This window comes from Cyprinus carpio, chromosome B15 (genome assembly GCF_018340385.1).
Source record: "Cyprinus carpio isolate SPL01 chromosome B15, ASM1834038v1, whole genome shotgun sequence".
Taxonomy (NCBI): domain Eukaryota; kingdom Metazoa; phylum Chordata; class Actinopteri; order Cypriniformes; family Cyprinidae; genus Cyprinus; species Cyprinus carpio.
Window position 1 is genome coordinate 13,555,398 of NC_056611.1, and position 10,712 is coordinate 13,566,109.

General features: G+C 38.7%; 1 protein-coding gene across 1 annotated transcript in view; it reads left to right on the forward strand.

The window, feature by feature from the left end:
- The first annotated feature begins 332 nt into the window (after positions 1-332).
- The window catches only part of LOC109103526 (alpha-2-macroglobulin-like protein 1), a 31,674-nt gene continuing 21,294 nt past the window's right edge, over positions 333-10,712 (forward strand). Inside the window, exons 1-10 of the mRNA XM_042739339.1 lie at positions 333-479; positions 7,910-8,093; positions 8,412-8,568; positions 8,709-8,761; positions 8,876-8,896; positions 8,997-9,165; positions 9,262-9,346; positions 9,448-9,571; positions 10,266-10,371; positions 10,453-10,562. Of these exons, the coding sequence (XP_042595273.1) occupies positions 412-479; positions 7,910-8,093; positions 8,412-8,568; positions 8,709-8,761; positions 8,876-8,896; positions 8,997-9,165; positions 9,262-9,346; positions 9,448-9,571; positions 10,266-10,371; positions 10,453-10,562 (1,077 nt within the window). The 5' untranslated portion in view covers positions 333-411. The remainder of the gene's footprint in view (positions 480-7,909; positions 8,094-8,411; positions 8,569-8,708; positions 8,762-8,875; positions 8,897-8,996; positions 9,166-9,261; positions 9,347-9,447; positions 9,572-10,265; positions 10,372-10,452; positions 10,563-10,712) is intronic.

Sequence of the window (10,712 nt, forward strand, 5' to 3'; positions counted from 1 at the left end):
ACCTTGATTCATCTTATATATACTTTTTAAATTATTTTATTTAATTTTATTTTATTGTTTGCAATGCATAAAGTTCACAAGTGTCACATAACTCAAATGATCAATACAGCTTCTTTGTCAAAGTGATCTTTGCAAACAAGAACAAAAAAAAAATGTTTGAAATGAAAAACCCCTTCAGCCTCTTTGTAACTTCATGGACTGAATGAATCACTGTCCACTTACTTTTTACACAATACAAGAGTAAATATGGCGATCCCAATTTATCCTACTCCTATCAAACTATTGGTCAACTTTTCTTCCCTTTGTGTGGTAGGACAGGGAAGAGGACTGCAGAGGTGTATAAAAGTGCGCTCTTGTGTGATGGGATCAGTGGGCGAGTTCTCTGCGCCTGTGCTGTACTGACTGCTCAGGATGCTGCTGTTGCTTCTGCCGCTGCTGCTGCTGCTGCAATGCTCCTTAACGAGTGGAGCCACCGATCCGTAAGAGCCTTTATGATTATTGTCTTCACAAATACAAGATAGCAGAAGGTTTAGAACAACTACACTTTTGTGTTCAATGTCACACTTGAAACAGTTTTTTTTTTTTTTTTTTTTTTGCTTACTGGAAGAAATACAGTGATGATGTTTTATGGGGAGCATTGTGATGACCATATTTTACATTAAATGATTGGCTATTAGGCTATAATTAGCTATTTTAGCTATTAAATCTGTGAGTTAAAGTCAATATTGGCCTATCCAGCACCTCAAATACAAAATGAAGACCAAGCAGTGGTATACATACATAACACTAAATAATGCTAAAACATTAACTAAATGATGGCTAATACAAAATAAAATAAGAAACAAAATAGAAACAAATGTGAATGTGCAAGGAATTCTGGAAAATTTTTGCTGAAAACGAAATTTGCATCTATATAATCATTCAAATATTTAGATTCAGTAGGATTTTTTTAATGTTTTTGAAAGAATTCTCTTATGCTCACCAAGGCTGCATTTGTTATTATTTATTAAAAATACAGGAAAACAGTAATATGACAGTTTTCAACATCATTACCATCCTGTAACGCTGGAGGCATGACAACTGAGTTGAGGATCCATCTGCAGACTTTATTCAGAAGCGTAGTCAGACAGACAGGGTAAGGGCAAAGGAGAAAGAGTAATCAACAAAGCAGGAGGAGGTCAAGGCAGGCAGCAAACCATCACAAAACAGTCTATAATCAAAAACACTTCCAGATACTCCTCAAAATTAACAGACCTGAGTCCAGGAGGGAGGTGGAGCGGAAGCAGAACAGGGGGAGGGATGGAGGGCCAGGTCCATGTGGAAGTGGAGGAACAGGGGACTGAGGCAAAACCAGCAAAGCAGGGTACCAAGGCAGAGCCGGTGGAGCAAGAAGTAAAGTTGGAGCAGAGAGCCAAGGTGGAACAGGAAGCCAGGGTGGAGCAGGCAGAGCTGAGCAGCACCAGGACGAACCAGAAGACCACCAGGGTGAGGCAGGCAGAGCTGAAGATGTCCACAGTGGAGCAGATGACCTCCACAGCAGAGAAGACAGTACTGAAGATCCCCACGGCAGAACATATGAGCTCCAGGGTGGAGGTGATGGAGCTGAAAACCACTTCAGAGGAACTGATGGTGCTGGAGACCACCAAGGTGGATCAGGCAGAACTGGAAAAAGAACACAGAGAGGTTAACAACGGCCTCAATGGTCGTAAAAGTAAAGGCAGACAGTTCAGAAACGGCATCTTTGGCTGTAACAGGGTGAGTAGCGAGTTCAGAATTCAGAGTTCAAAGGCAGCCCTTTTGATCATGACAGGATAGGCAGAGAGTTCAAAGACAACCTCCCTGGTCATGACAGGACAGGCTGAGATCTCATGGGCAGCCCTTTTGGTTGTGACAGGACAGGCTGAGAGCTCAGGGGCAGCCCTTTTGGTCCTGACAGGACAGACTGAGTTTTCATAGATGGACTCCTTGACCGTAACAGGACAGGCAGAGGGTTCACAGTACAGCCTTCATGGGCATGACAGGGCAGGCTAGAGGTTCACTGACGGTCTCCTTGACCGTGACAGGCCAAACCAAGAGTTCAAAAACGGCCTCCTTTGCCATGACATGACAGACAAAGAGCTCGAGACGACCTTCTTAGCCATGACAGGGTAAACTGAGAGTTCAGAAATGACCTTTTTAACCATGACAGGGTAAACTGAGGGTTCAGAATGATCTCCTTAGCCATGACAGGGTAAACTGAGGGTTCAGAATGATCTCCTTAGCCATGACAGGGTAAACTGAGGGTTCAGAATGATCTCCTTAGCCATGACAGGGTAAACTGAGGGTTCAGAATGATCTCCTTAGCCATGACAGGGTAAACTGAGGGTTCAGAAATGACCTCCTTAGCCATGACAGGGTAAACTGAGGGTTCAGAATGACCTCCTTAGCCATTGCAGGGCATTGAGTGAATTCAAAGGTGGTCTCCGTGACCATGACAGGAAGGACAGGGAGTTCATAAATGGACACCCATACCATGAGGGGAGCAGAAACTGACAACGCCGCCACCTCTGGAGGTTCTGCAGCAAATGCCGCCACTTCTGGAGGTTCTGCTGCAGTAGTAACAGTAGCTTCAATAGATACAGGAAATTCAGAGATGGCACTCACAGCCACAGAGAACATCACGTCTTTTGCCGAGATAGACAGTGTGCACGGTGAAGTAGAGTTTGTAGCTGCCAATGGGTTAGAGTACGCTGAAACTGTGTCAGCTGAGAGCATTGAAACTGCATCGCTTGAGGGTGCTGAAACTGTGTCACTTGTGAGTGTAGAACCTGTGTTGCTCGTGAGCACAGAATCTACATTTACATTTAGTCATTTTGCAGACACTTTTATCCAAAGCGACTTACAACTGGGGGATACATGAAGATGTTCTTTTTTTATTAAAGAGGAGACACAGGAAGTGCTTGTAATACCAAGTTTTAGACATTGTTCAAATAAGTTCAAGCTAGATAGAGAAGAAATAAATAAAGAGAAAGATTTTTCTTTATTTTTTATGATGAAGTCAAGTACCTTCGAAAGAGATGAGTTTTCAGCTGTTGCTTGAAAATTGTAAGGGTTTCAGCTTTCCGGATAGGGATGGGAAGATCATTCCACCAGCCAGGAATGGTGAACGAGAATGTTCTGGAAAGTGACATCCTCTGTGATGGTACCACGAAACTTCGCTTACTAGCGGATCTCAGACTTCTGGAGGGGAATAACCTGCAGAATCTGCGGATAACCCACAGCTCGCACAGACACCAGCAGTGGATCCTCCACACTAGATGTCAGTCTTGGATGCCTTGTGATTGCTTCAAGGGCTCTGGACTAGCTGACAGGAATGTGGAGGTCTCAGGCGGAACAGTCATGACAGGACGCTGCTCATGAGTAGCAGCTGTGATAGGAAGAGGCTCTGGAAAAGCGGCCATGAGGTGACGAGACTTTGGAAGGACGGCCATCTTTTGGAAAGTGTCTGTGTTGGCAGCCATCTTATGAGCAGTCTCTGGGCTGGCAGCCATTTTGTGACAAGGTTCAGAAGCAGGGATACGTTACTTCTCCGCAAAACCCACAGTTAAGGATGAACCATTTAAAATCAAGGCATAGTCAAACTACAGTTAAAGTCCCCTCAAGGCAGCCATGATTTTATTGGTTCATTTAGTCCATAGTAGAAGATGTCATTCAATGCAACAATGTCAAACGGTACCTGAGAGGACAGTTCGCAAAACTGATGAACGTATTCCTCAATGGATAGGTCTTTCTGCAATTGGTGATGAGTCCGGGCAAAGGATTATAAGGACTGTAGTCTGTAAGAATGTGACGACAGTCTGGGGTGGAGTGCCCTCTGGTGACCATCAAGGGCACTCCAGCAGGTAATTGTAACAAATCTTCAGTGTCACATGATCCTTCAGAAATCCTTCTAATATGCTGTTTTGATGCTAAAGAAATATTTCTTATTATTATCAATGCTGAAAAAAGTTGTGCTACTTAATGTTTTTGAGGAAATTATGATACCGTTTAATAAGGTTGGGTTATGTCAAATTCTTTTAAAGGGGTCATATGATGTGATTTAAATTTTTCCTTTCTCTTTGGAGTGTAAAGTTCAAAGACTAAAGTCTCAAACCCAAAGAGATATTCTTTATAAAAGTTAAGAGTCAACCACTCTTTGCCACTGATGATTTAAACACGAGTTTTGAGCAGTTTGGAGCAGCAGTTCTCAATTCCAGTCCTCGCGCCCCCTTGCTCTTCACATTTTGTATGTTTTTCTTCAGACGTTTGTTCTATTTGAATGTAATTGCCCTTCGAAGTCGACATCACAGGATATTCCACCATGATTCCAGTTACGTATGTTCCATTCAAAGTGAATTGAAGTGTGCAAGACGTGAATTTAAATTGTATTTATTTACAGAGGTATATGATGTTTCACTTGTCTGTGTGTGAAGACGTTGCGCAGCGCAAATCCGTGAATGAATGTTCCGAAGTCAGGTAAACTTCAGATTTCCTTGCTCAATGAGTAGGGAGCAATGAACACTGTTTAGGGACCATGTCAGTGTGAACACAGTTCATGCACGGGGCTCACTTTTAACGAGCTGATTTTCTGAATTAGGAAAATATGCAGAGCTGGAGGGCACGAGGACTGGAATTGAGAACCCCATGCAGAGTAGCAACTGTTGTTTGTTGGTTCTCCGATCACAAATGCAGACATGGTTTTATATTTATGTGGCATGGCACGATGCAAGGCAACGCGTAAAAACACAGCATAAGTCATTATAATCCATAATCAGGGCCGGTGTTTATTTATGTAGTTTGGCACTATAATCTGAGTTTTGCCACCCCCCCCCCCCCCAAATCACTGAACTTTTAAATTGTGGTTGAATAAACGGTATTCGTTGAACGTGTATGCTGTCTGTTATTTTTTTTTTTTTTCAATTTTTTTTTTTTTTTTTTTTTTTTTTGTGTAATGGATAAATTTATTTCTTCCATCCCCTATCTATCTATCTATCTATATCTATCTATCTATCTATCTATCTATCTATCTACATGCTTTAACTGATTACAAATTCAACTATACAAATATGAAAGAGACACATTTGACATTTATTTTAAGATTTTGCATTCCACCTTAATGCATTTTAATTTTTTTTTAAAGGGAAACACGTCGGCTCTTGAAGAACTGTCTATTGTTTCCTGTTTTATTTAATTGATTGAATGGCATCTTCTTTACCTGATCACCTGCCCCATAGACCCCCACAGCCCCCATTGGAACTCAATTGAGACATGTGAAGCCCGTTTTTAGCGATTTTTTGTCCGTTTCTGACGCGCAGACTCAAACGGTAGCTTGGGACGTCAGCAACCTGTCTGACCGATGTAAACCTTCTAGTAGCTGTGCGTGCAAACTGCCATCGTTTAATCTTGCAGAGACGGAGAGTTTGAGCGGGGAGTTCTTTGGCGTGAGTGAGCAGGAGTAAGTATTTTTTTAATTATTTTGTATAGTGTTTTAAATGTATTGGAGTACGCCCCATATCTCTTGACGTCTCCCCGATTGCCTGCGAGATTCTCCTCCTGTCTGTACGGTAATTTCTCTACTGTGCGACAGAGAGTCGAGTGGTTATGACACAATCGATTAGCCAAATTCAAAAACTGTTTCTACGGGGGCCATAATGTAACATAGAAGGGTAATGGAGCCCTTTATACATTGTCGTGTATCTTTAGAAATAAATAATTGACATTCCAGTCTTTAAAACGCCTTGTAAAGTTTTCGCTTTTTAAAGTGACGCAAAAATGAATGGGAGTCAATGGGATGCTAACTAAGTGAAGTTCTGTTACAAGATGGCGGCACGCAGCCGATTCAACTTCCGGTCGACTTCCTTGCCCCCTCACCTGCTCCTCCTCTCCCTCTGCTGACTTTTCTACCTTGTTGCTTTATTTACCTCGAATCTGTTATAACAAACATGTTAAGAGATTATACACCTCATAACGTTATGAAATTTGTGTATAATCATCATTCATAAAATTCTAACATAGTAGAGATTATCTAAAGAAATTAAGTATTGAAACCGCCAGTAGGCGGAAGCGTTTCACTGTTTTAATGAGTTTACCACTCAAATCGTTCATTCATCCAATTCTTCAAAAGTCAGATTAATTTAGGAAGGAAACAAACACCGATGTGAATACTTTTGTCATTGATAATTACAGACACTATTGAAAAATAAAAACTAGCAAAACAGACAGCTGCTTTGGTAACTTTTTATACTGATAGTTATAGCTAAATACATTGAAATGGATTAGCTAGCTAAAATATATGTGGTGTGTACTTAGCTATTACACAATATTCTCATACCTCATTTTCAGTACATGCTTTATTTATTTATTTATTTTGCATCGCTCTCTGACCAGCAGTTAAAAAATAGTCCGCTGTGCTGCGCTTCTCTTCATTTTTGGCGCTAACGTTACCCGTGTGCTCTCCCATTCAAAGTCCCACTCGCGTTTGTTTTGGTGAAAGTGCGACTCATTGGTTGGGCGTTACCAATCGGTTCAATGGAAGGGGAGTATTTTTTGTCTGATTTATTATGACAAACTCATATTTGATTAGGAACAAAACTATTGTTACAAAATAAATGAATTCTATATATTTTTCATTTTGATCTACTGTGATTTTCATGTTGAAATATTGGGGGGGGTTGTAAATGATGGATTTGAATATTGGCGGGGTTACCTCCCCCCCATCCCCCCATAAACTAAGCCCCTGCTTCAGGCTGAGTATCCCTGGTCTTGGTCTATGTTTCACTGGTGCCCTGCTTCATTTTCTTCATCAACTGCGCACTTGCCTAACGTAACGTAACGTAACGGCGACCCTAGAGGGTGCCCGCGCCCCCAACATATTTGTCGCCCTAGGCAACCGCCTAGTTCGCCTATAGCAATCGCCGGCCCTGTCCATAATTATGTCACCACTGGATGCAACAAATGACTCGTTTGTAATGGGTTTTATTGTTTTTGTCTTGTCTCGTCGGTGTTCTGACCAGGACACGCATTACAGTATGACAAGGGGCGTAACATTTCCGTCACATGCTTGAGGCATTCAGCCAATCATAACACACTGGATAATCAGAGCACACCTCACTTTTCAGAACGATGAGCTTTTTTAAAAAACAACTCTTTTCAGAAAGGCAAGGCATAGAGGTGAAACGATAATGTACAGTATGTGGAAAATAATGGGGTTTTTGAACCTTAAACTGCATAAACACATTTAATTACACCCAATACTCAAAATAATGTTTTTTTTTAGCAACATCATATGACCCCTTTAACATTTGCATTCAGCAAGGTATGATAAGGGAATATATACATATATATATATATATATATATATATATATATATATATATATATATATATATATATATATCTTATATATTTATAAAATACATTTTAAAATATATTTAAAGAGGAAACAGTTATTTAAAATTGTGATAATATTTCACAATAATACTGTTTTTACTGTACTTTTAAACAAATTATAATGCAACCTTGGTGAAGATTTTTTTTTTTTTTTCAAAAACATTAAAAATTTTAATTATTTCAAACTTTTGAGTATAATAGTATAAAATATAACAATTAGTTATACATTTTATTGTAATAATATTTGTGTATTGTCTGGTTAAATATAATTATTTTTTTCATTTTCAACATTACGTAATTCATAGTGCCACATTTATACTCCACCAACCAAACACCAAGTTACACAACACTGAAAATGCAGTCGTCCCTAAAGACACAGAGTGAAGAAATTATGACTCATTGTGCATGTACCCAAAACAACCCTAGGCTCTTGCAACACTAAACTTATGCTATAAAAGCATTTAATTGCAAGTCTCTGAATATATTTTTTGTTTTCTTTCAGCATCTACCTGGTGACAGTCACTTCCCAGGCGGTTGGTGGCAGCACAGAGACTCTGTGTGCACAGATTCATGAGCCCAAAGAAACACTTTCTATAGTGGTAACTTTGAGGACTGACAATCACAACCTGACCATTCTACAACAGGGTTTCATAACAAAGGATTTCTACAAATGTGTCCCTTTTAAGGTCAGTATACTCAATACAGCTCAGAAAGTAAATCTCTATTTGCTATATCTGGTAATGCTGTGTTATAGAGATCATGGCCCTTTCCCATAATGTCTGCACAACACTTATAAAATGATATTAGGTTTAAAGAGCCTATTCATGATGAAAAATTCAATATGGTTAATGTGTAAGTAAAACCCAAAAACCCCAAAACCCACATATTTTTCAGTACTGAATTGTTCAGTGGTCTCTGCAGTCCTGATGTTGCTTTCAAATCTATAGTCTTTAGTCTGTATGTAGATTTATACACTCACTGTTTTCTTGATTTGTATCTTGCAGGTCCCTGTAGTCACCGAGGAGTCCGTGGCATCCATAAGTGTTGTAGTCCAAGGGGGCAAAACATCTCTAAACAAAACCGTTCAGATCCTCATAATTCACCCCCAAAATCTTCTTTTCATCCAATCAGACAAGCCTATCTACAAGCCTGGGCAAACAAGTAATACTTCTCTTTGTAAATGATTCCAAAGCAGTTTAAATTGTCAGTACTCATTTGTTCTTGTTAATACGAGCCTGTGAGTCTTTCTGTAATGCATATTGTTTGTGTTAATATTCTGTCTCAAATTTTCTCTTCCCCAGTTAAATTTCGCATTGTGTCTCTGGATTCCAATTTATTGCCTCGCAAACAAGTGGTAAATTTAGTTTAATTTATGTGATTTTATTTTGTTTTATTTTCAGTTAAAGGGATACATATTTTTGTTCTTTTGCCCTAACTGAAATTACTTTCTTCTATCTTTCTCTTGCAGTTTCGAACTGTAGAACTCCAGGTAAAATCCTTCAAGCAGCCATGATCTGTTTATGGTTTGTTACTTTAAATGCAATCTGATTCCACTGCAGGCTTTTTCATTATGTGCCACTGTTGTTTAGGACCCTTATTCAAATCGCATTGGTCAGTGGTTGAATCAGACAACAAGGATTGGCATTTTGGATCTGTCCCACTCCATGTCTCCAGAAGCCGCTCAGGGTTTCTACACGATCACTGCTTGGGATGAGAAGAACCAACAAATATCACACAGCTTTGAAATTAAAGAATATGGTCAGAACCAGGAATCAACTTTTTTGTCAATCCAAAACTGATCAGCTTTTGAGGTGTACAATTTTTGAAAGTATTTTTTCCACATGTCTCTTTTAGTTCTGCCAAAATATGAAGTGAACATCGATTTTCCCTCCATTTTAACCGTACAGGACAAAGAGGTCACTCTGAAAGTTTGTGCAAAGTAGGAATTTATTACAAATAATATAAATTTCTTTACAGATAAATGATGTGCATACATGTGTTTTAGTGATATAACATGATAAAATATTTTACTGTTTTTAGATACACTTATGGCAAGCCTGTGTTGGGGTCTGTGAATGCTGAAGTGTGTGGGCAGAGCTATGGTTACTATTGGATGAGACCTTTCCCTGACATGGTTAATGTATGCAAAGAATATTCAATGATGGTGCGTTACCCTCTGCACACACAAAACTGTAACCTTTTGTAATCCTAAAAAACACTGTAATAATGATCATCTATCCTCTTAAACATCATAAGATCCCAATTACAAGAAATAACAATGAGCTGATATTACTGTATTGTATTATTCAGTATTACACCTAAAGTGTATATATTTTAGGTGTTCTAAATGGCAACTTCCATAATGCTTGACTGTGCTTTCAGCAGTACACTTTAAGTTAAAGTAAAGGTTAAGGTCTTTAACCATATTTCAAAGACAATATTCAATAAATATCATTAAGAAAGTGGGTAAACAACACTCAGTTAATTGCATTAAAAAAAAAAATATTATTATTATTTTTTTTAAATAATAATTTTAAATATTAAAAAATTCATAATTTCATCTAGTTGCAATTAAGATACAATTAAGTGTCCGGATACATTACATTCAGTTTGCACTCAAGTGTATTCTTACAACTCCAATTCCAAATAAGTTGGGACACTGTGTAAAATGTAAATAAAAACAGAATGCTATTTACATTTTTTATTTAGATTTTACACAACAAATTTTGTATATTTTTGTAATAAGTACTCCTTATTAAAATTACATGTATTCCAAAGTGTGACACACTTGTTTTTCACAAGGGTGCATATTGCAACATATTGTCTAACTGTTTTTCTTCTCATTCTTATTCATTCAGACTGACAAGACTGGCTGTGGGTCTCAGGTGATAAATGTGACAGAATTTGGCTTGTCTTCAGGAGGATCTTTCCAAGTGAATTGTAATGTGGAAGAGTCTGGAACAGGTGAGAGTGTAAAACAAACGGCTGTTGTCCATTTTAATTCTCCAAAATAGAGTAATGAAACATGGACATTTGTTTCTTTAGGGATCACTATGGATGGTTCTACCTCAGCTGTGTTTACCAGTGATTATGTCAATGTTAACTTTGAGGACACACCAGAAACATACAGGCCTGGCGTGATCTTAAAGGGAAAGGTAACAGCTAGCTTGAGGTCTTTTGCTACTAATTATTGAGTGAATGCTCCAAAAGTAACTCTACAGTCCATGTGGTTTTACAACAATCTTTATAAGAAGTTCATAACTGTACTAAAACTGTTATTGTAAAATGCAACATTAGTAAATAAC